Here is a 26,592-nt window from a genome sequence, read left to right on the forward strand (position 1 = left end):
ATATATATATAGAACCAGAGGCACTACATAGAGAGTTAAGCATTGCATTCACATTACTAGCATGCAGGAATCTGACTGTAAATTAGTTAGGAAAGCAGGAAATAAGGAGGGAATTAAAAAGTCTAACAGGTTTTTCCCCTTAAACTGTTAGAGTAGACGAGACCTCTATGGTGAAGGACCAAGATTTTGCTGTCCGTTGGATTAGTCGGGATTGTTTATGTCAAGGAGATACAAATACTACAGGTTTGTAAGAGCATCCTTCGTTGAAGTACGGGTAAAACAAGCACAGTGATCAACATCGCATTGATGGGGCAGATATTCATCATCACTCAATTATCAATCCATCCACCTCTTTAATTCTTATCCTCAAGTGGATTTTGGCCTTAATACGTGATGAATCATTAGTTAAAAATTACGACATCTGACAGTATATATCAGAGAATTACAACAGTCGACAGTATACATCATAAAATTACAACACCTGAGACAGTACATGTCATAAAATTACATCTGACAGTACATGTCATAAAATTACGACATCTGACAGTACATGTCATAAAATTACGACATCCGACAGTACATGTCATAAAATTACGACATCCGACAGTACATGTCATAAAATTACGACATCCGACAGTACATGTCATAAAATTACGACATCTGACAGTACATGTCATAAAATTACGACATCCGACAGTGGATTTGTTGTTGTCGGACTGGAGTATAATTCTATTCAGTACTTGGAGATCTAACCTCCCAGGTTTTACTGTTTCTCTAAGGTTAGTTTAGTGTTAATCACCTGAGGTGCCCTTACCAGGAAATGTTAACAGAGCTGCTCAGGCATTTTTATAAGCCCAAATGTGTTTATCCCAGTGTACTGGCTTCTCGAAGCCATATCTGACCATGTGTCTAACATGCTGGCAATAAGGTAAATAATGTTTATTATTATTAATATTAGCTGAAATACTGGAAATGTTCCAGACAGGGGTAACAAACGGATTAAGGAATTGTCTCTTCAGAATCATGGAAGTCAAAAGCCAATGAAGCAAGCAAATATGATATCACTTGTTCTGACGGTGTTTCTGGTCATTATGGAAACCTCGGTTGAGATGATATATATTAAAAATGGTTTGGTCACACACCAGCTTAATTAAGCTATGCACTTCAAAATAATTAAAGTCTCTCTCTCTCTCTCTCTCTCTCTCTCTCTCAAAACCCTTTTTGACCTTGCAACCATTGGATGATCATGACCAATAAATCATTCATCTACTAAGATTTTATTGTTAATTTAATGAATTGGATGTAAATGTGGGAAGGATGTCTATTTACTTCTCTTGCCACAAAGGCAGAGTTAAACACCAGGTTAATTTTTTAATGTGGGGGGAAAAAAAACCAACTTCCCAAAAGGAGTCATTCTGGATTGGAACACACTACAACACACATGCATGGCGACGTCCTAGAAAACAAGGTGGAATTTTGAGTTGATTAAAGTGTTAATATTTAAATAACTTTTTCGGTCCAAAATGATTACAAGGTGTCAACTCTGTAAGAATTTAGTTTTTTTCTTTTTTTTTTTTTTAATTTCTTTTGTTTAATCTGAAAATTTGGCGCCAATTAAGTTTTTGCTGAAGAAATTTAAGAAAAAGAAAAAGAAAATTTTAGAGACTGGGGTAAGCATTGGTTACATCCACAAAAAAAAAAGTATCATTCTTTGAAATAGAAATTTCCAAAAACGTAATGTTACAATTGATACCGATCTTCATCCTCTACCCGACTGGTCGGAGTACGATTTGCAGAACGAGGCTTTCACCAACAAGCAGCGGTGAATTTGCCTGGTACAAATCACTAAGAGAAACTTTCTTATCGATTTCGGTGTCGGTTGTATATCGGGTCTTGGAGAAATTCTTCTTGCCGCTGACGGAATGCAAAATCTTCTCTCGGTCTACGAGAGAGAGCAAGTACTCGACCGGCCGTGGTTGATCGAGAATAAGATGAGAATAGAGCACAGCTCGGAAATCATCACATGTGGACGTAAATCCTTTGGGGTGTACCTTGAGCTCCCACTCCCAAGTCTGCGCAGGAAATGTAGATGCCCGTGTAGAGAATCGAAAACTGACCTCAGCGCACTTCTGACAATCTGCATATCGTTGGATGACGAGCCGTTTGTCCCAGCGAAGGTCAGTGTATTTGCGCAACAAGAAACTAGCAGACGTAAATTCCTTGATCATGGCCCTGCTGGTCAGTGGGAGGGCAAGGTACTTGTAAGCCTGCATGAAATGCGGCTGGAAAAGATCCGGCATTTCTTGCACGACTTTGTTGGTTTCAACCTGACAGAGCTGGTCAGGTGTCATCATTGGAAAACGAATGTAACAAATCAAATCCTGGACGTTTTTGCGAAGGTTTTCTGAGCGTTGCGGATGTTCTGGCGACAACAACCATTTCAAGACTGCTTCCCATAGTTCATGTTCGTCCTTAATTGCCAGTTCGGAGCTCTTAAGAAACTCGATGAGCTGGTCCATTTCAAGATTGAGCCATTCCTGTTCCCATTCAACTGACATCATGATGTCATCCATCTTTTCTGCCAAAGCTTGCACGCAGGCGTGCACCAGTTTTTGGTGGTAACATTTGGTGCCATACTGGAACCAGATGTGGAAGACGTCTTTTAGTTGGAGTCGTGGAATGATGCAAGTGCAGGCAAAATTTATGCAGACATTACGTAAGTCTTCAACGTTGTATTTATCCGAAAGAATCAGCATAGAAAGGGTGTTACCAATATTTAGTCGTACGTGGCAACTGTAGAGGAACTTGAGGAAACGGGGGAAAACTGCTGCACACATGTTGTCTTCTTGCAACTCAATCTCCTGAGAAAAAAAAAATAAATGAACAAATTAGTTTATCAAAATAAAATATGTAAATAAATAAAAAAAAAAAAAAAAATTTAATTTTAAATATGCGCCCCGGGGATCATTAGGTGATTTACTAGGAAGGGAAGGGTTATTGGAAGTAAAAAAAAAAAAAAAAATTAAAAAAAGGCAATAGAAGAAATGACTCGCACAAAAAAAAAAAAAAAAAAAAAAAAAAAAATGAACAAATTAGTTTATCAAAATAAAATATGTAAATAAATAAAAATAAAAAAATTTTAATTTTAAATATGCGCCCCGGGGATCATTAGGTGATTTACTAGGAAGGGAAGGGTTATTGGAAGTAAAAAAAAAAATTTAAAAAAAAAAAGGCAATAGAAGAAATGATTCGCAAAAAAAAAAAAAAAAAAGACGATCAGAATAGGATGGGTAGTTAGCTACACTAAGACAAAGACCAGGACTTTAGGATTTCCAGTCGTGGATAATATATATAATATAATATATAGTCAGTTTGGTTTTAGAAAAAGAGAAAAGAACAACAAACTAACTAATCAAAATAAAATATGTAAAAAAAATCAAGATAAGAATATTTTCTTCAGTTCAAGCTGAAAACTAATGATGTAACTTCACAAAAAGAGGAAAACAGAAAATGGAAAAAAAGAAAACAGAAGAAAAACAAAATGGAAAAAAGAAATGGAAAAGTAGAAAAAAAGAAAGATAAACAAATTAAAAAAAAAATCAAAATAGAAAAAAAAAACAAATGAAAAAATGGAAAAAACAAATGAAAAAATAGATAAACATAAAAAAAATGGAAAAAACAAAACAAAATGGAAAACTAAAAAGCAAAAAGAAAAGGGAAAAATAGAAAAAAAATGAAAAATAGAATTGCAAAAAAAGAAAATAAAGGAAAAAGAAAAGGAGATAAAAAATGAAAGGAAAAAAGAGGAAAAGAGAAAATTAAAAAGAAACGAGAAAAGAAAAGAAAAAAGAGAAAGGGAAACTAAATAAAAGAGAAAGGGGGGGGAACAAAAAGAAAGAAAACGTTAAAGTTGCTTACTTTTCTTTCCGGTTGGTCCCAATCAGAACTAAACATCCGTTCGAATACATCACTTGATTTGACAAGGATGAGCTTGTGCGAAAAGTATTTCTTTTTGCCGACCACCAACGTGATGTCACTTAGACGCTGATTGTTAAAATACTTTGCCAGGCTGACAAGGGCGTGCCGCTCATTTCCAAAGCAGTCAATTCCTATGGAACTTTCCAAGGCGAGCGAAAAAGTTGTTGGGGTCAACACTTCCATAAAACTGTCCGTACCAGGAGGGACCTCATTGGAAGGATCAGGTTTCGTATTCTGCTGACTGTTCCCCAGTTCAAGTGGAGCAAAACGTGGTGGAGAAGCCATGTTGGATCTGCAAGAAAAAAAAAATTATGAATTAAAGAAAAAAATGGATCATTTTGAAGTTTTTAAATTATATTTCTGAATTTTGGAGATGAGGATTGATATATAGGTATTCAGACATAGGGAAAACTTTTTAATCGATTTTCATCTGAACTAAAAAAAAAAAAAAAGGGGGGAGGGGGGGGGTCTGCTAAGGGGTCAAAATTTAAAAATTGGTACAGAAGTCATCAAATTTTTATCTGTTTGTCAACTGTTTCATGACCGCATTTATGAATCAGTCACATGGCAGCTTCCTTATGTTAAGAATAAGTAGGTTTGAAAACACTTTTTAAAGATTGTAGCAAGCTGGCCTAATGGTTATTAACTGTCTTAAGGTTTTGGTCTCAATCTCAGCTTGAGTAATTTTTTTTTTTGTTACTTACAAGAAGTGAACTGTTTAGAAAAAACATAATACTTGCATGCACATGTCTCAGTTTCTTTCCATTTTTTTTTTTACTATATTTTTTAAAAGGAATTTAATGTTATGTTTAATACCAGGCAACGCTGGATACCTTTGCTAGTATATATATATATATATATATATATATATATATATATATATATATATACACATATATATATATACTAGCAAAAGTACACGTCGTTGACTGGGTTCAAAAACAGCCTACAGAAAATGGACTTTGATTTATGAAAGTATGATAGGTTATGAAAAGGAAGGGTTGTAAAGAGATAGCTTCGAATTTAGGGGTATCAAAACCAAAGCAAAATATGATGAAAGTAAAAATAAAATAGATAAACCCCATAATTTATTATACCATACCTGTTCACACTGAAACACTTATCACAATATTCTGTGGATCTATATTAAAAAACCGTGTTAAACTTTGTGACATATTTCCATTCTATGGAGGTCAGGTGCGAACGAACACCCCATAATTTTATTATACCATATTTCTTCAAACTGAAACATAATTATCAAAGTATACTTACGCAGATAGATATGAAAAGTCTTTATTAAAGTTTATGCCTATTTCGTTTCTATCGAGGCCAGGCGCGAACGCAGACCCCACAATTTTATTATACCATCACTATCTATATTAAAACATACTTATCAAAGTATTCTCATGTACATCTATATCAAAAACACTTGTAAACGTTTTTTTTAAATTTTTTATTTCCATACTTTGTGGACCAGGCGCGAACGCAGACCCCACAATTTTATTGAACCACCGTTCTGCCAGATCAAACATACTCATTCCTGTGTCTCGATACATCTTCTATCATATGTGATCAGTTTTTTAAAATAGTCAACCATATAGGAGCATATTCGTGATCAGACACACACACAGACATTCAGCTTTATATTATAGATAATATATATGTATATATATATATAGATATAGATATATATATAAACTGAATCACTACTTATCAAGGCCTAGATGTCACTCAATGATAAGGGTTAATTATTTAAGAGGACGGCTCAACAAGGATTTGTTTCCATTGAACTTGAAAATGACCATGTTATATTCAGCTGAGAAGCAGCTCCACAGTATTGTGTTCTATAGATGGCAGCTTTAGGAAAGAAGCTTTAGTCGTGGAATTTGCATTTAGTTTTAGGCACAGACAGAAAGTTAGAGAAATTGTTGATAGTGTTTGTAGTTAGTCGAGTGTTTGTCATGAATGTTTAACAGAGAGGGGAGGGGGAATCAGATTGAAGCTCAGTCGAGCATCTGCCATGAGAAAATAAGGATAGAGCAGAGATAGACTTGCTGGTTCCGTTCTGTGAGAAAGAAGTATGTAGCAAGGAGGAGAATGAATATCTCGAGTGTTTCTGTAATCCGATGCAACCTACGAGCTTCTTCAGGTATCAAACTTGGAAATTTTTCTGTCAGATTCAGAAATCTGGACAGTATTTTGAATGGAACACTTTATTTAATCCATGGGGTAGCATGCAAGGATCCATGGCGTAATGGATAAAGTACTAAGTAAATTTAGTTCTAAGTGGCAGTCATCTAAATGTTCAATCTTCAGTGCAGACGATACTAAGAATACAATTACTTAAGATTTCTATCCAGTCATGTTGATGAAACATGTTATCCATCCATGGATTAAATAAAAGGGTTTTTTTCGAAATTCTTTACAGATTCATGAGAACAGTATTTGAATACGAATAATTCAAATTTTTGAAAGGGATAAATTAAAGTGAAATCTTTCAGTGGAAACTGACTTAAGGAGATTCTAACCAATCATATTGAAAGACTTAAGGAGATTCTAACCAATCATATTGAAAGACTTAAGGAGATTCTAACCAATCAGATTTAAAGACTTAAGGAGATTCTAACCAATCAGATTTAAAGACTTAAGGAGATTCTAACCAATCAGATTTAAAGACTTAAGGAGATTCTAACCAATCAGATTTAAAGACTTAAGGAGATTCTAACCAATCAGATATAAAGACTAAAGGAGATTCTAACCAATCAGATTTAAAGACTTAAGGAGATTCTAACCAATCAGATTTAAAGACTTAAGGAGATTCTAACCAATCAGATTTAAAGACTTAAGGAGATTCTAACCAATCAGATTTAAAGACTTAAGGAGATTCTAACCAATCAGATTTAAAGACTTAAGGAGATTCTAACCAATCAGATTTAAAGACTTAAGGAGATTCTAACCAATCAGATTTAAAGACTTAAGGAGATTCTTACCAATCAGATTTAAAGACTTAAGGAGATTCTAACCAATCAGATTTAAAGACTTAAGGAGATTCTAACCAATCAGATTTAAAGACTTAAGGAGATTCTAACCAATCAGATTTAAAGACTTAAGGAGATTCTAACCAATCAGAATCTTCTGCTGATCAAATCAAACTACTTGATCTAAGAAAAAAAAAAAGCAAACACTTGTATACTAAAGTTCTGTGATGTTTATCTTCACACTGGATGATGTCACTCACTAAAAAAGGCGGGAAGAGGGAACGAGGAGGGAGACAAAGTTGGGTGGGGATGGGGAGCATGGGAAGAGAGATTCCAGTTTCTTTTCATATCAGACATAAGACTTTGGTATTTCGGTATCTTCTTCCTCTCAGCCCTCAGCCCAACATCATTGCAGACACTAACTTCTATTAAGGTTGCTTCTTTCTCCGTGTCCCATGTCACTAGGTCAGGTTTAATAGCTCAGTTTTCTTGGTACATAGCTGTAGAACTTGCATAGTTATAGTGTGTAAATTCCTCCTGGCTTTGATGTCCAAAATAAAAAAAAATTTAAAAACAAAAACGTTCCCACCACTCTGCTAATTTCTTCCAACTGCAAAAACACAACTCTCTGTTCACAAGACTCGCTCCTTCTGTCACTAAATCCTAAATCGCGGAGTCTATAAAAATCAGCTATTTATATTACAATCAGTAGCATCTCATTGGCATAAAGCGCTCAGTTGAATTAGCATAAAACCGGAAAGGCAGCCATTTTTTTTTCTTTTCTTTTTGTTTGCATGGGACCGCCAAAAAAACAGGTGTGTATCAGTTTTTTTAATGCCTTTTAATTACATAGTGGACGATGTACGACTTATTTTCAAGTGTTCTTTCTGGTTATGTCCCCAAGACTTGCTGCTACATTCAATATTCAACTTTTTCAGTACGGCATGATGTGACCAGCTAATTGATCAAATCGGGCTTCTTCGACCTTCTGCCTAGCCGAAGTAAGGACTGAAGTGGTAGAATGGCACAGTCACCATGATCCCATCCTAAAGCATCATCGGTTGCCACCCAGGGCTCACAAGCGGCCCCGTTTCCAGAGGGTGGGTACCTCTCTGCATAAGATAGCGGTCAGAGAATTTAAGACCCTGTCTACAGGGTAAAAACAAGAATGAAAAGTAAGAGAAAAGAAATAGAAAAAGGAAGAAAAGGGAAAAGGAAGGAAGAAAAGGGAAAAAGCAAAAAGAAAAAGAAAGCAAAATAAAAAATAGGGACAGGAAGGTGGAAAATAAAGGGAAAAAATATAGGAAGGAAAGGAGAAAAATGGAGGGGGGAAGAAAAGGGGGAAAATGTAGGGGGGAGACAAGGAAAAAGAGAAAATGGAGGGGGAGGGGAAAAAGAAGACCGGAAAAAAAATGAAGGGGAGGGGAAAAAGAAAACCGGAAAAAAATGGAGGGGAAAAAGAAGATCGGAAAAAAATGGAGGGGAGGGGAAAAAGAAAACCGGAAAAAAATGGAGGGGAGGGGAAAAAGAAAACCGGAAAAAAATGGAGGGGAGGGGAAAAAGAAGACCGGAAAAAATGGAGGGGAGGGGAAAAAGAAGACCGGAAAAAATGGAGGGGAGGGGAAAAAGAAAACCGGAAAAAATGGAGGGGAGGGGAAAAAAAACGGAAAAAGGGGGTGGAGGGGGGAATTGGGGAAAGGAAGATGGAAAATAAAGGGAGAAATATAAAGGGAATGGGGAAAAATGGATGGTGGAAGAAAAGGGAAAAATGAAGGGGGGAATGGAGGGGGAAAAGAGGAAAAACGGAGAGGGGGAAGAAAGGGGAAAAATGGAGGGAGGGAAAAGAAAGGGGAAAAATGGAGAGGAAATAGGGAAAAATGGAGGGGGCAAAAGAAAAGGGAAAATAGTGGGAGGGGGAAAGCAAAAGGAAAGGACAAAGAAAAATAGAAAGGAATGACGAAAAGAAAAAGAAGGCGGGGGGGGGGAGAAAACTATTTCGTTTGATAAGGAATTTTTTTTTAAATTATCCCAACCATAAGCACATGAATTGTCTTACTGGTAGCAATCGGAGCAAATTGGCAGGAATCGATTAAATAAAGCATCTGTCAAAAATACTTTTTTTTATTGCATCGTAAATTGATTGCAAGTCAATCAATCATTGGTTAGCAGGAGAGATTTAAAAAAAACTGGAAACACATGATGGGTTTGTGGATGGACAATTAATTAAATCTTCATAGGTTTTGACTTAATTGGATGCAATCGAAAACGATACTAGTTTCATTGTTAGGGTTCAATCATCAGGATAAAAAGAGATGCATACAAGAAGATACCTTCAAGTTCATGATTTGTTTGTTTAACCAACATATCGGCCTTCTTTGGGTCATTTAATGCTGTATATAAAATTTTAATTTTTAGATGCTTTCGGAGTTGATTTTCACTGGATATATTTGGGTAATGTTTTCATATAGTTTGTTATTTGATGGCATTTATATTTTATAGTAAAGATTTGCTTTTTTTTAGGAAATTTAGAACGGTTTTAGGGTTTTCTTTGTCAAAACGTTCTTTTAAGTTTGTGGCTTTGTAAAAGTGTTGGCACCTTTACGTGAGGTCATAGCAGTCAAGTAAAAAAATGTTTCACCATATAAGTTTCGTAACATGGTATACAGTTGCAAGGTTCTTCACTTTTTAGTATGTCGGAGTCAGTTATGTATGTGTGTCCTATCCGAATATGTGATAAGATTACTTCATTACATGATTTTCTGAGAGCTAGTAGGGTTTGTTTTTTTTTAAATATAGGCATGGAAAAATTTGTTGTTTTGGCAATTGTTCCAGTTTTCTTACCATTTCTTTGTAATAAAATTGTTTATTGAAAGTTTGTACTCCGTGCATGGAAGTCATATCAATGTTTAACAAAAAGATAAATCAATTCACACACATCATGTTTTAGCTTTACACACACATACATACTGAGAATAGAAGTGTCTGCTTTTATTTACATGACCTGACCCGAAGAGAGCGATTATGCATAAACACTCGTTTATATAAACAAAGGGGAGTAACTTCGTATAGGCATGATTTGGAAAAGATTTTTGTTTTTTGTTCCAATTTTCTTGCCATTTCTTTGTAATAACATTGTTTATTGAAGGTTTGTAGTCCGTGCATGGGACCTTTATGTTGCTTATTTGGAGTTTTAGAGAATTTTTGGCTGCCATCTTAGCTTTTTCATTTCCACAGAAACCATAGTGACTAGGAATCCAACAGAAGAAGAAATTTTTGTGTTGCATGATAGAATGGATCCTTTGTAACAGTTTGATTAATAAGGGATTGTTTATTTTTTTATTTTTTAATGATTCAAGTACTGATAATGAGTCTACAAATATTATGAATTTCTCGGAGTTTTGGTTGGTGATAATATCTAGAGCAAAGTTTATGGCTGTAATTTCTGTACTATAGATTGAGGAGTTATTCGGTAACCTTTTCAGGTGAATAGTGTTTTCTGAAATTAGGAGCACATCCCACTTTGTTTTGTCCAATTTGGGTAAGAATCCAGAATGTTGTTTAGTTTTTCTTAATAGTTTGAGGGGTGAGTATTGGATTTAATATATATTGTCAAGTCTAGTATGACTTTAGGTTGATTTAACAGCCAGGGTGGGAGTGCTGTGAAATTTTCCTTGTGAATGCTGGTTTAATCTATTGAGTTGTAAGTAAGTGGTTTTATCATTTCTTCCATGTATAGACCAAAGGGTTTATTTATTTATTTTAAAGATGTGTGTAGTTGGGATTGAAAGTGTACTGATAGGCAGAATTTGGGGGAGGGGGTTGATTTGAGTTTTAGATAATATTGCAAGCCTAGTTTTTCACGTCTCAGTTTTAGTGGGGGTTCATAGGCTTCAGCATATAAGCTTTATATCAGGGAGATTTTGAAAGTCAGGTAAGTCTTAATCCTGTGAGATGGATGGGGTCCAGAGTTATAAGATAACTTTTTCTGGTTAAACCATATATAAATAATATATAAAGTTTCCATAATCTAGTTTGGCTCTTATCAGGGTTCTATATAATTTTAAGAGTGATGAACAGTCTGATCCCTACTCAGTATTTGCTATAACTTTTAATAGTTGTAGAGTTTTGAAACATTTTTGTTTTTAAATATTTTAAGTGAGGGATGAAGGAGAGTTTTTTATCAAAAATAAGTCCCAGAAATTTATGTTGGTCGGCTATTTCGATTTTTGTTCCTTTTAGGTTGAAAGTAGGATCATTGTGCATTTTCCTATGATTACAGAAATGGACACATTTAGTTTTGGTTGTTGAAAATTTAAAGCCATTTTCTGTGATCCATTGTTGCATATATGCTTTTTGGTGTAATTTGTTATTTCTTTACGGGCTTCTTGGAAGCTTTTTTTTTTGGTATTTGATGGTCAGGATTTCTTTCGCTTATATATTTTGCAATTTTTTGAGCGAGAGGGGTGATTTTCTAGGCAGTCTTTCATAACCTATATTGATTGTCTCTGATATTTGGGAAGAGTTAAATGTTCATATATAGGTGTTTGTGTATATGACCTCTCCAGCTTTCCTGATTATGATTCTTTTAACATCTGTGACTCCTTGACTTTTCAGTTCGGTTTTGATTTCTTCTGTTGTGCATACCGAGACTTCTTGGTTTCTCATAACTTCTTTTAAGCCATTTTCTGTGATCCATTGTGTTAGTTTGTTTATGCACATTTGTAGGCGCTTTGAGGTCTGAATATTTTTTTGATCAATGGCAGATTACAAGATCAGCCATTTATCTCATTGTTTAGAAAAACCTATGGTGTTCTCTGGAATCTGAGCAACAACAAGTTTCCTTAGATTTCCAGTACTCTCTATTTTTTCGATAACCTTGGCAAAAGAATGTGTTATAGTAACAGCCACTTACCACTGATTTCTCATTGGCAGTGACCATTGGTCTTCCTTGTTATTTGGGAGGCAATAAGCATCCCCAAGGTCTCAGTCCTCTTTGCACTCATCCAGCGGAAGTCTGGCTAGTGCTTTCTCTCCTCAGTCTTTCCATCCTCCTTGACCCTCCTCACTTATTTGGCGTGGTGCTAGTTAATGGTGACACACACAAATTGATTTTTATATTGAAGAGCATGACTGATCAAATACATCCTTGTGAGACTCCTTCTTCTTGTATTTTTGTGTCTGGTCTGATTCTTACATTAAAACCTCTATCAGATAGAAAATCCTTTATTTTGATTTTAACTTCTTTTTTGGTTGGTGGTTTATTTCCTTTTCCTTCATGGGCGCTTTTTGGTGTCTGTTTTTTTGTTTTGTTTTGTTTTTAGTAGGAGGGGTTGTTTCTGTGGATGTTGTAGCACTTTGGGGTTTATGGGTCTTTTGAATTGGTAATTTTGTAATCTTTCTTTTCAATGTTGATTTGTTTTATAGTTTTTTGGAACTCTTCCATTAGTTCCCTTATTATATCGAGTAATTTCATAACATCTTTAGGTTTGATGTCTAAATTTGTTTTTGTTGTTTGGTTATTTAGGCCAGTGGTATGTTGTATGTTTTTTTGTTTTTTTTTGGCTAGGTTACGAGCTTCTTAAAAGGTTCTATTTTTTGTATATTTTATTTTAGTAATTTCTTTTTCTTTCTTCCATTTGTCGCATTTTTTTTTTAGTTTCCGGCAGTTGATACATTTTAGCTCTTTTTGGCAATCTGTATAAATCTTGTTTTCTCTACACCTCATGCATACTGGAGAACGTATGCACGGGTCTCAATGGTGTCCGTACCTTTGGCAGCTGTAGCATCTGAGTGGGCTTAGTATGTACAGTTCGATGTTTATTTTTTCATACCCTATTTTGATGTTACTTGGGATTTAGTGGGTGTTAAAAGTTAGGATGTAGGAGTTTCTAGTATCACCATATCTTTTAATTTTTTTTACATCAATAACATTTTGGTTTCTCAAGTTAGTCTTGATTTCTTCCAAGGAGCACAGGGATAATTCTGAACTCCTGATCACTCCTTTACTGGTATCCAGCATTTTGTGGGAGTAGATTTTTACTTTTTGGTTATTGAGAGTCTCCATTTGAAGATTTCTATTGTATGTTTTTGGCTTTTTACTTCCACTAGTAGTGTGGCATTATTCAGTTTCTTGACCATTTTAGGTTTGATGTTTGAAAATATTTTCTCTATTTTGAAAGGAGACACTTTTGTTATCGGTTCTCCTTTGGTTGCTTCTATAATTATAAAATAAAAATTTGTTGTTTTTGTTTTACGACATATCAACCCTTTCCAGGTTTTTTAATGTCGAATCCAGTGATTTTGAAGAAAAATTTTTTAATAGAAATATATATATATATATATATATATATATATATATATATATATTTTTTAAATCGGTTTCTATTCAACCCAAAGTTGGAACCCTAACATGGACTACCATTCTGGGTCAGAGTGGACCTGGGAGCAATGGCAATTAAGGGGTGGCTCCACACTCCCCAATGCCCGCAAGCTGGGGCCTCACCATCGGATATAGTTTAAGGTCATATCCAGGATCATAAAATAAGAAGCTTTTGATTTAGATTTCAGTTTTTGGATTCTGTTTCTGAATCTGAACTTAGGTTTATCTGAAACTTTTTTTTTTTTTTTTTTTTACATTTTCACCCCAAACAAGGCACATTGCTGTAGGGGGCTACTATCAGGGACATAAGTATCAGGGATACTGTGTAGGAAGTTGGGCAGCAAGATGTTGGTTCACGTTGCACTTGAACTTCTGCATGTCAGTACAGTCGGGGAAGCAGGGACCTGGAAGGGAATTCCAGTCTAGCTGTTATTAGGAAGAAACTACTGGAGTAGAAGGCTCTCTTGCATCTAGGGATCTCTACTGTGAAGGGGTGGGATTTAGCTGTTTGTCGGGTTTGTCGGGGGTTTTTACGTAGAGGGGGTACAAGTGCTTGCAGTTTGTCAGAGCATTCACCGTTAAAGTACTTGTAGAACAGGCAGAGGGATGCAACATTTTGTCGATGTGACAGAGGTTGAAGCTTAGATGACAGTTCAGGACCTATCAGATAGGCGACTCTCTTTTGAACCTTGTCTAGGAGCGAGACACTAGTGGCAGATGCACCAGCCCAAATATGACAACAATACTCCATACATGGGCGAATGGTGGCCTTATAGAAGTATAGGATACTTTCAGGTGTTAATAGCTTTCTAGCGCGGTAGAGAGAACCTATCTACTTCGCAACGGTCCTGGCAATGTTCTCAATGTAATTGTTCTAACTTATGTTTCCTGTAAACGTTAGGCCGAGGAGTTTAAAAGATGTACTTTCAGATAAAGAGTCTTTGGCCTTTGCTACTGGCGGTAGGGAAGATTTCTTGTAATTATTGAAGGAAACAAGTTTAGTCTTGGCAGCATTGAATGTGACCATCCATTTTTGTCCCCATTCTACTACAGATCGGAGGTCCTTCTCTAGTGTTTTTGAAATTTTTTTTAAATATGTGTTCATTTGTTTTCCTGTCGTGTCTGTTATAGAGCGTGGTGTCATCAGCATACATACCCATCTCAGAGACAATTTTGTCAGGGAAGTCATTTATGAATATTAGGAATAACATAGGTCCAAGAATAGACCCCTGAGGCATTCCTGCATTTATATCATATTGTTTAGATCTACGATCGTCAGGGACAACCTGGATTTTTCTCTTATCTAAGAAGGATCTAATTATTTTCTTTTTTGAAGCTTTTTATTTGACATTTACATATTTAAAATTTTTCATTTCTCCTGTTCCCCACCCACTTCAGAGCTCTGTGTGGGAAGTGTTGGGAGGGGAAAGTACACTCATCCTGCTGATGGACTCAAGCACCTGTCTTTTCTTTATCTTTTCTAATGACCTCATTTCTAGAAAAGAGGTTAGTTTTCCAGCCGTGTTTTATTCATTCTTCAGCAAGTTGATTGACCCTTCAGCCATACTTACTAAATCAGTTTATTGCCTAATGTGGGAAGCGTGAGCATATTTTCTTCTTGTGTTTGTCTGATTTAGTGCTAGTCATGACTAACCGATTGATTGGATCGGGCCTATCCAACTGCTTTAGGCCAAGTAAGGGCCAAAATGGTATGTTGTATCTCATGTCCTAGGACCTTGAACATGATTTGCTCAACCACCAGGATCCCATCCTTATGGCATTACGGGCTACCACCCGCAGTCAACAGTGGCCCCATTGAGGGACTTTTACTATCCGCAGGGGGGGCAGTCAGTGTATTCTAATGATCCACCAACAGCGTCATCATGGTTTTTTTTTTTTTGGGTTTTTTTCATGTTTCGCCTCGAACAAGGAATATTACCACTGAGACATAAAGGGCTATTGCGATTAGGCACCAGACTTATAGAAGGCATCTTAAGTGGAGAGGAGCTGTTTAGCAAGATGTTTGTTCACAGTACATTAAAATTTCTGCAAGTTGGTACAGTTGGGGAAACAGGGAATGAATTCCAAAAGCAAGTTGTCTGAAGAAAGAAACTATTAGACTAGAAAATATTCTGTAGAAAGGGGAAAAAATGGTGGTGTCATTCATTACAGATAGTTTGGAGCCTCAATAATCGCCCCAAAATCGAAAATTAAACAAACTGTTGGCAGAACATTACATTTTTGCAAAATTGGTGACATTTATTCAACGTGTTTCTACTAGTGTTTGGTTTAATTTTGGAGCAATTATCAAGGCTCAACATGGCTGTAATAAGATTGCCACTTTTTTCATTCTAAGTTAAAACTTGACAGGTTTCAAAGCAGATAAACACTTTAAAATAAATTAAAACACCAATTATACTGATCCAAGTATGTAGTAACATTTATTTGTTGTATACTTACTTTTTCAACCTTTTTCTCTTGTTAAAAATACCCATTTGTTCTAAATATACAAAAGAAACACTCTGTAATTTTTTTGCAGCTCATTTTCGGACAAAATTTGAGTAAAACATAAAGCTGCCCGGAAAATCTTTTGCGCTTTAAAAGTACAGCCTATAAACTGTTTACTTAAATCACAAATGAAACTTAGCATGCATTGCACATATTTTTTTCGTTGCAGACAAAAAAAATTTTTTTAATTTGTTTTCTTTCAGATACCCCCCCCCTCATTACAAGAAAATGAACTGCAACAAATTTCATGTTCGAGTAGTTATGTTTTTGTTTTATTTTTTGTTTTGTTTTTCAAAAAATGAGAAACTGTTGCTAAAACTTCCAAAGAGATTTGTGAAGGGTATGGTAACAATGCTATAGAGGAATCAAATGTTCAGAAGTGGTTTGCGAAATTCAAAACAGGAAACATCAGTCTTGAAGACGACACTCGCAGTGGAAGACGCTTAAAATTTGATATTGATGTTTTGAAGACAAAAAAATGAAAAATCAAAATATCACAACTAAAGCATTTGTGCAAGAATTGCAAGTTTCAAAAAGTGCAGTTCATGACCATTTCCATTGAATAAATATTACTAAGAAAAGAGAAGTCTTATTTCTATCCTCTTTGTGTGCCTATAAAATGCTCAGAACTTTCCAGACAACCTAATACTTATGCCCGGGTGAAATTTGAACCCAGAACCTTTGTCTCTAAGTATGGCAGTGTAACTGATTGAACAAGTGAAGCAAGAAAATCAGTAACTCAAGAACTCTCAACCATTCTTTTAACATGACTATACATACATTCCTGATCAAAAATTTAAGACCACTTGAAAATCTTTAAAAAGAAACCCCCTTTTTTTTTTTAAAGGATAGATTTTAAACTCCTCCCAACAACACTACAAAGGTTTTTTGGTTTTTTGTTTTTGTTTTTTTACACAAGAGTCGCCACTTGAGGATAAGGGTTATTGAGTAGTCAATGGGATAATATCATAGTAATCGTTATTAGTGGAAATTTGGTAAATTGGATTATTTAAGGGGACGGTTCGAGAATTTGTTCACATTGGACTTGAAGATTACCAAATTGTAGTCAGCTGGAAAAGGGCAAACAGAAGAGTTTCACAGGTGTGCAGTTCTAAGAAAGAAGCTTTGTTCATGGTATCTACATTTAAGTTTAGGCACAGATAAAGAGTGGGGGAAATTAGTGACAGTGGTTTAAGCTAGATGAGTGTTTCTGTGAAAGTTTGGTAAGGAGGGGTCATAGAGTGGAGTTCAGACGAGCACTTGTCATGAAAATAACAATAAAGCAGAGACAGGCTCGTAACGTCTCTTCTGTGGGAAAGAGGTTGCAGGGAAGAGAAAAGGGCATCCACCACAAGGCTACAAAATCTATTTTGAACTCTGTCAAGGCAGGATAATGTCTTTCTAGCAGCTCCTGCCCAGATGTGGCAACAGTATTCCATCCTTGGACATACCTGGCTTTTATATAGATAGAGAATTGCATCAGTGGTGAGATATCTACTCGATCGATAGAAGGATTCTACCATCTTTCCAGCGACCTTGGCAACAGATTTGATGTATGTTTTCCATTTCAGATCAGGAGTAAAGGTCAAGCCCAGAAGCTTGTCAAAACATGGAGCCTCCCCAAGACAAGAGCCATTCATTTCAATTGATGCCAGATGGGGATCAGAGCATTGATGATATAAAGATAGGAGCTTGGTTTTAGATGCATTAAAAGTAACCAGCCACCTCTTTCCCCATTGTGCCACGTGCTCAAGATCAGAGGAGAGAGAATCAGAGAGAACTTGGTCATTTACAGCCTTTGATGTGCTGCCATAGATGGTCGTGTCATATTATAAAAAATGTAAATTTCTGAATCAAATGTTTGGAATGTGGCTTTTTTTTCTTCCCATTCTTTCAGGTTGTGGTGTTGGTAACACTAAATGAGAGAAGTTTAAAATCTATTCTTTCAGGTTGTAGAGTTGGTAACACTAAATGAGAGAAGTTTAAAATCTATTCTTTCAGGTTGTAGAGTTGGTAACACTAAATGAGAGAAGTTTAAAATCTATTCTTTCAGGTTGTAGTGTTGGTAACACTAAATGAGAGAAGTTTAAAATCTATTCTTAAAAGAGGTTTCTTTTTAAAGATTTTCACATGGTCTTCAATTTTTGATCACAAGTGTACGTTGATACATAGATCTCAAAAACTGAAACGACCATGTTCTTTTTGCCTTAGACAGGAATCTTGCGAACAAATATTATCCTAATCTTAACCCTGTGTATTATTTGAAACTTAACTTGCTTCGTATCATTGTAATATCAATCCAGATTGATCCAATATGGACACTATACGACAACCATAATGCAAGATAAGAGGTTCATTTTCAAAGGGATAAAAAAAAAATCAATCAAGACTTTGATCAAAAGCTGATCAGTATCTTATCAGCTGATAACCTTGACCCACAAAAAAGAAAGCACGATAAGACAACAAAAAGTGTGGTTGAGAGTAAACAAAACTGTCGACACTTTAAAATTTGATTTTCTGGATGACTATTCAACTTATATATGGTACTAGCCTGGGTGCCCGGCATTGCCCGGATGTTTGGAGGAGTGTGTAAAAAAAAAAAAAAAAAAGTGTCAGGCAGGCAGGCTTGAACCCGTACCACGAAAGAGGAAAAGAATGTGAAAAAAAAAAAGATGTGATGTCTTTGCTGATGTGCCCATCGCCAAACTGGAAATGACGTAGGTTTAAATTAAGGCTAGACAATCAAAAAGAGGAAATGATTTTCGAAAATATCGATGAAAAAAAGCGACCCCTCCCTGTAGAAAAGTTCCCAGTTGAGGGTGAAAGAATTAATGTTTTTGGCCATCTTTTCAATATTTATCGTCCGAAGGGTCGAGCTTCAAAATGATACCGATCTTGTGAAAATCCGTCGGCAGTGTCAAAAGTTTTAGGCAGACATACAAACATACATACATTTAAACAGATAGGTGAGATTTATATAATAGATAATTCGATCATCCATCATGTATATCTCCGACAATATATTTGGCTCTTTACTCTAATGGCATCTCATGTATCTTGCAGGCTTTTCAAAGTCAGACTTAAATAGGAATATGTCTGCTGCATTGATTTTTGATTATAAAATATTTTTTTTTGTTTCTACCTTCCACTGTTATTGGCATCGATATATTTTATTTTGCATCAGTTTTTTTTTCTTAAAATAATTATTCCAGAAAATTTTTTCTTAAAATAATTATTCCAGAAAATTTTTTCTTAAAATAATTATTCCAGAAAATTTTTTCTTAAAATAATTATTCCAGAAAATTTTTTCTTAAAATAATTATTCCAGAAAATTTTTTCTTAAAATAATTATTCCAGAAAATTTTTTCTTAAAATACTTATTCCAGAAAAGAAAATTTCTAAAGTGGTGCTGTTTCCCACCGCTCAACAAATATTCTCATCCATTAAAAAGAAATAATCATCATCGTATTCAGTTCCGAACTTCCGTACAAATTCCCTGCGTTCAACAAAATGCACCTGAAGAAGGTTAGAGTTATAGTGGCTACTAGACAAACGTCTTAAACCCTGGGGGCTTAATAAGCCACTAAAATTCGGATCAGGCTTGCTAGTCACCGTGCACACAATTTATCTGTAAATAAATGCTTTAGATTTTTCTAAATGTACTAACTAGGCACAACTTAACAAAATCACACCCCTTCACTGTTTAGGTCCCTAAATGCCAGAAAGCTTTTTACTCTAATAATTTTTTTCCTCTCAAACAGCTAAACTGTGGAATTTCCTTCTTACTGCCTGCACTGATATGCAGAAGTTTAAATGTAACATAAACCAACATGTTGCTAATCTTCCCTAGGCATGGTCCTAAACAGTAGCCCTTTACATCCAAGTGATGATATGCCTCATTAAGGATGAACACAAGTTAAAAAAAAAAAAAAACATAAAAATTGGTAACAATGGTTGAGACTGTCCAGAAATTAGATTATTTGAGAGGTCAGCTCAACGAGTATTTGTTAACATTGAACTTGAAAACGACCATGCTGTATCTGTGGTATTGTGTTCCACAGAAGGATAGTTCTTGGAAAGAGACTTTGCTCATGGAACTTCTGTTTAGCTTTAAGTATACGAAGAGAGAAAGAAAAATTATTTACTGCTGTTGTAGTTAGATGAATTCTTGTTGAAAGAACCATAGATTGGAGCTCAGTCGAGCAACTGCCTTCAAAATAATGACAGAGTAAAGAAAGATTAACAATATCTTTTCTGTGCAATAGGGAAAAGAACAGACATCCCCCACTAGGTTCGAAAGTCAGTTTTGTACTCTGTCAGGGCAGAAAAGATTAGTCTGAATGACACTTCTCGGACAGTAGTCCACCTTAGGACATATTTGACTCTTTACAGATTAAAGATTGCATCATGATTGAGCTATTTTACGGAGTGGTAGAATGATCCAACCATTATTCAAGCAACCTTTGGAACAGATTTGATGTAATTTTCCACGTTTCTTTTACAATCCACAGTGGTACAGAAAAAATTGTCAAAAAAAACAAATAGATAACAAATAAATATTATCAAAATGTTAAGATAAGTTACTTTTCTACCTAAGTGAATAAGTTTTTAGTGTTTTTATTTAATGTAAAATGTTTATTCAGTTCATAAAAAAAAAAATGAATGTTGAACGCTGCCGAAGAACAAGAAAAGCTGGCCGCAGTGTCTCTTTACATCTTTGCAAAATAAGAAATAAAATGAAATGATGGTAGAAACCCACTCAATAAATGTCACGGTAACATTTAGTGTAGATATTAAACGGAACATTAAGTTCCTTTTACAAAAAAATGAAGTAAAAAAAAAAAAAAAAAAATGGAAAGAAACTGTCGGACGATTCTATTTATAAACAATGTTGCTAGGAACTGACGAATCGAATTAATTCATGTTCTGCTACCAACCAATCAGAAACCAGAATTGCTCCATAAATATTAAACCTTTTCTGTAGCAATTTTGCATGTTTTTTTCATCTTGACACGGTAAGAATATTTTGCTCTGTTGAACTGTCTACTGCAAACCAGTCACCTCTCAGGACTTATTTAGAACAACGAACCATCGGAAACTGTTCTGAAACTAAACATGGCTTACACTTCTAGAACTGAGTTTGCAACACATCATCTGGATTCATCATCAGAGATAGATTAATTGAACTAATTTTGAACACTTTATATATTTTTATATAACGTATATTTTTCATTTACATATTTATTCATAGTTGTTTTTTTATTACATGTTTATTTATTTCATTCATTCCAGAAGGATTGAAATGTACTTGAACTTACAACAAATGTGGCAATTACATCAGCCAGTTCCTGCCAGAAGTGAAGACCATTATTCGGAAATTGGAAAGGATCAAAAACAGAATTAATAGACAAAACTTCTATTTTATTTAATGAAATATGCTTAAGAAAAAAAATGCTGCCTAAATATACATTTTATTTATTAATATATATAATATTTTTTTCAAAAATCAAGACAACAGAATATAAAATAAGAACATCATATGGTGTATTTCTTATGTGTTATAATTGTTTCATAACCATTTGGACAAATTAAAACATTATATTATTTCAAAATATTCCAAAAATAGCTACTCTTCAGACACCAAAATACCTTTCTCATATATATATATATATATATATATATATATATATATTAATGAAAACAAAGGGATGTAGTGTTTACCTGATATACACAATGGTAAACCTCAAACTAATATAAATAACAGTATTTATATATAAATAATTTAATCCCAACCAAATTAAAAAAAGCTCAATACACAATAGAGATTAGAGCTTATTATAAGAGAAAGAAAATTAAACTTTAAGTGGAACTTTACAATCAAAACTTATTGTTCGACTGAACACTCCAAAAAACAATTTACAAAGTCCTTATTCCGCAGAGTTTCAAAGAATGCTATTCGTATTATTCTTCTCATCAGAGGACATAAAGAAATCAGCAAATTATATATTTGTAGCAATGCTAGAATTTGCTAGTTAAAGCATTAAGTGAACCCACAATTTATTGTAGTCATAAATTGCCAAATAAAAAAAGTAAAAAAATATTGGATATGTAAAAAACTAATATAAAAACAAACCGCGCATAATATTTCAGCTTGAATGAAACTCCACTAGAGTTGATCAAAAATGCAAAATAGTTCTTTAGATAGAATGTGTTCCAAGATAAATCCAGCGTGATGATGCATATAATCCGATTGGAAAGTTTTCAAAAATCCGATTGGAAAGTTTTCAAAACAGCTGAAATAATGCAAATTGTTTTTTAAAGTTCAACTAACAGTTTTAATTTTCTTTCTCTTATATATATATACTAGCGGAGGTACCCGGCGTTGCCCGAGTGTTTGTTTCCGGGACGGGGGGGGGGGAGTTTTAAAAAATGTTATGGTAGGTAAGTAGGAAGGATCAAACCCGGAGTCATGAGTAAAAGTAGGAAAATAAAGTGTGAAAAAAAAAAACAAAAAAAAAACATCTGCAACGTTAACAGTTCGGCCACCAAGAAAAGTCCATTCCAGTTGTTTAGGAAAAAAAAAAAACCCACTATGGTAGGTCGGCGCGAACGTGAAAATATAATGTGAATTGTCCAGCACCCCTAACCACTACGCCACAGAGCACTGCAGCTTTGTTTTGTGATTTTAAATAACTTCACATGATAGAACTACGAAGCCAAACCGGTGTTCTCTTCTCAACTGTTCCTTGTGAACGATCTCCAAACGGTGTTAAGTGGTGACAGGGGGAGGAGGAATTTTTTAGAGAGAAAATATTTTACCACTTCCATTGATCTTAACCGATTTTGGCCGTGACTTCTCAGCAGAAAAAGTATAGAAATCTAAGATTATCGAGGAATTTGAGAACTAATAAGCCTATAACAAACCTCAGATATTGTTCTGCCGTTTGTGCATAATGTATTTGCATGAAATATCTTGATTTTTAATCCTATTAAGGTCAAAATCCCACGGGAAAAAATGAGTTCATTTTATTTATATAGAAGATATATATATATATATATATATATATGTATTCAAAATTCGTATTTTAAGGGAACAAGCAGTTTGGACTCACCTCATTCATCCTCATTTTATTTCTTCATTTATTTTTTCGATTCCTTTTGAATTGACTAAGTATCCCACTTTCATATTTTTAGATATTTCTACAATTTTTTTTTTTCTATTTTTATAATTATTTTTTTTTTCTATTTTTATAATTATTTTTTTTTTCTATTTTTATAATTATTTTTTTTTTCTATTTTTATAATTATTTTTTTTTTCTATTTTTATAATTATTTTTTTTTTCTATTATTATAATAATTTTTTTTTTCTATTTTTATAATTATTTTTTTTTCTATTATTATAATTATTTTTTTTTTCTATTTTTATAATTATTTTTTTTTCTATTATTATAATTATTTTTTTTTTCTATTATTATAATTATTTTTTTTTCTATTATTATAATTATTTTTTTTTTCTATTATTATAATTATTTTTTTTTTTCTATTATTATAATTATTTTTTTTTCTATTATTATAATTATTTTTTTTTCTATTATTATAATTATTTTTTTTTCTATTATTATAATTATTTTTTTTTCTATTATTATAATTATTTTTTTTTCTATTATTATAATTATTTTTTTTTCTATTTTTATAATTATTTTTTTTCTCTGATTTATATAATTATTTTTTTTTCTATTATTATAATTATTTTTTTTTCTATTATTATAATTATTTTTTTTTTCTATTTTTATAATTATTTTTTTTTCTATTATTATAATTATTTTTTTTTTCTATTATAATTATTTTTTTTTCTATTATTATAATCATTTTTTTTTCTATTATTATAATCATTTTTTTTTCTATTATTATAATCATTTTTTTTTCTATTATAATTATTTTTTTTTCTATTATTATAATTATTTTTTTTTTCTATTATTATAATTTTTTTTTCTATTATTATAATTATTTTTTTTTCTATTATTATAATTATTTTTTTTTTCTATTATTATAATTTTTTTTTCTATTATTATAATTATTTTTTTTTCTATTATTATAATTATTTTTTTTTCTCTGATTTAAATAATTATTTTTTTTTTCTATTTTTATAATTATTTTTTTTTTCTATTATTATAATTATTTTTTTTTCTATTATTATAATTATTTTTTTTTTCTATTTTTATAATTATTTTTTTTTCTATTATTATAATTATTTTTTTTTTCTATTATTATAATTATTTTTTTTTCTATTATTATAATTATTTTTTTTTCTATTATTATAATTATTTTTTTTTCTATTATTATAATTATTTTTTTTTCTATTACTATAATTATTTTTTTTCTCTGATTTATATAATTATTTTTTTTTCTATTATTATAATTATTTTTTTTTTCTATTATTATAATTTTTTTTTTTCTATTATTATAATTTTTTTTTTTTTCTATTTTTATAATTTTTTTTTTTTTCTATTATTATAATTATTTTTTTTTCTATTATTATAATTATTTTTTTTTCTATTATTATAATTATTTTTTTTTCTATTATTATAATTATTTTTTTTTCTATTATTATAATTATTTTTTTTTCTATTACTATAATTATTTTTTTTCTCTGATTTATATAATTATTTTTTTTCTATTATTATAATTATTTTTTTTTCTATTATTATAATTATTTTTTTTCTATTATTATAATTATTTTTTTTTCTATTTTTATAATTTTTTTTTTCTATTATTATAATTATTTTTTTTTCTATTATTATAATTATTTTTTTTTCTATTATTATAATTATTTTTTTTCTATTATTATAATTATTTTTTTTTCTATTATTATAATTATTTTTTTTTTCTATTTTTATAATTATTTTTTTTTCTATTATGATAATTATTTTTTTTTTCTATTATAATCATTTTTTTTTCTATTATTATAATCATTTTTTTTCTATTATTATAATCATTTTTTTTTCTATTATTATAATCATTTTTTTTTCTATTATTATAATTATTTTTTTTTCTATTATTATAATTATTTTTTTTTCTATTTTTATAATTATTTTTTTTTCTATTATAATTTTTTTTCTATTATTATAATTATTTTTTTTCTATTATTATAATTATTTTTTTTTTCTATTATTATAATTATTTTTTTTTCTATTATTAGAATTTTTTTTTTCTATTATTATAATTATTTTTTTTTTCTATTTTTATAATTATTTTTTTTTCTATTTTTATAATTATTTTTTTTTTCTATTATAATTATTTTTTTTTCTATTTTTATAATTATTTTTTTTTTCTATTTTTTTAATTATTTTTTTTCTATTATTATAATTTTTTTTTTCTATTATTATAATTATTTTTTTTCTATTATTATAATTATTTTTTTTTCTATTATTATAATTATTTTTTTTTTCTATTATTATAATAATTTTTTTTTCTATTATCATAATTATTTTTTTTCTATTATTATAATTATTTTTTTTTCTATTTTTATAATTATTTTTTTTCTATTATAATTATTTTTTTTTCTATTATTATAATTATTTTTTTTTCTATTATTATAATTATTTTTTCTATTATTATAATTATTTTTTTTTCTATTTTTATAATCATTTTTTTTTTCTATTTTTATAATTATTTGTTTTTTCTATTTTTATAATTATTTTTTTTTTCTATTATTATAATTATTTTTTTTTCTATTATTATAATTATTTTTTTTCTATTTTTATAATTTTTTTTTTTCTATTTTTATAATTATTTTTTTTCTATTATTATAATTATTTTTTTTTCTATTATAATTATTTTTTTTTCTATTATTATAATTATTTTTTTTTCTATTATTATAATTATTTTTTTTTCTATTATTATAATTATTTTTTTTTCTATTTTTATAATTATTTTTTTTTCTATTATAATTATTTTTTTTTCTATTATTATAATTATTTTTTTTCTATTTTTATAATTATTTTTTTTCTCTGATTTATATAATTATTTTTTTTTTCTATTTTTATAATTATTTTTTTTTTCTATTATTATAATTATTTTTTTTTCTATTATTATAATTATTTTTTTTTCTATTATTATAATTATTTTTTTTTCTATTACTATAATTATTTTTTTTCTCTGATTTATATAATTATTTTTTTTTCTATTATTATAATTATTTTTTTTTCTATTATTATAATTATTTTTTTTTCTATTATTATAATTATTTTTTTTTCTATTTTTATAATTATTTTTTTTTTCTATTATTATAATTATTTTTTTTCTATTATTATAATTATTTTTTTTTCTATTATTATAATTATTTTTTTTTCTATTATTATAATTATTTTTTTTTTCTATTTTTATAATTATTTTTTTTTCTATTTTTATAATTATTTTTTTTTTCTATTATTATAATTATTTTTTTTTTCTATTTTTATAATTATTTTTTTTTTCTATTATTATAATTATTTTTTTTTTCTATTATTATAATTATTTTTTTTTCTATTATTATAATTATTTTTTTTTCTATTTTTATAATTATTTTTTTTTCTATTTTTATAATTATTTTTTTTTTCTATTTTTATAATTATTTTTTTTTCTATTATTATAATTTTTTCTTTTCTATTATTATAATTATTTTTTTTTCTATTATTATAATTATTTTTTTTTCTATTATTATAATAATTTTTTTTTTCTATTATCATAATTATTTTTTTTTCTATTATT

At 30.8% G+C, this 26,592-nt stretch overlaps 1 protein-coding gene across 4 annotated transcripts in view; it reads right to left on the reverse strand.

Annotated features, from left to right (window-relative positions):
- Positions 1 to 1,557: 1,557 nt before the first annotated feature.
- Positions 1,558 to 26,592, reverse strand: part of LOC145249006 (BTB/POZ domain-containing protein 17-like) — a 109,145-nt gene continuing 84,110 nt past the window's right edge. For all 4 annotated transcript variants that reach the window (XM_080110859.1, XM_080110862.1, XM_080110860.1 and 1 more), the window contains exons 3-4: positions 3,919 to 4,270; positions 1,558 to 2,861 (exon numbers count right to left, since the gene is read on the reverse strand). In XM_080110859.1, the coding sequence (XP_079966985.1) occupies positions 1,767 to 2,861; positions 3,919 to 4,270 (1,447 nt within the window). In that variant the 3' untranslated portion in view covers positions 1,558 to 1,766. The remainder of the gene's footprint in view (positions 2,862 to 3,918; positions 4,271 to 26,592) is intronic.

The sequence above is a fragment of the Euprymna scolopes genome, chromosome 27, assembly GCF_053919585.1.
Source record: "Euprymna scolopes isolate OS-2025 chromosome 27, ASM5391958v1, whole genome shotgun sequence".
NCBI lineage: Eukaryota > Metazoa > Mollusca > Cephalopoda > Sepiida > Sepiolidae > Euprymna > Euprymna scolopes.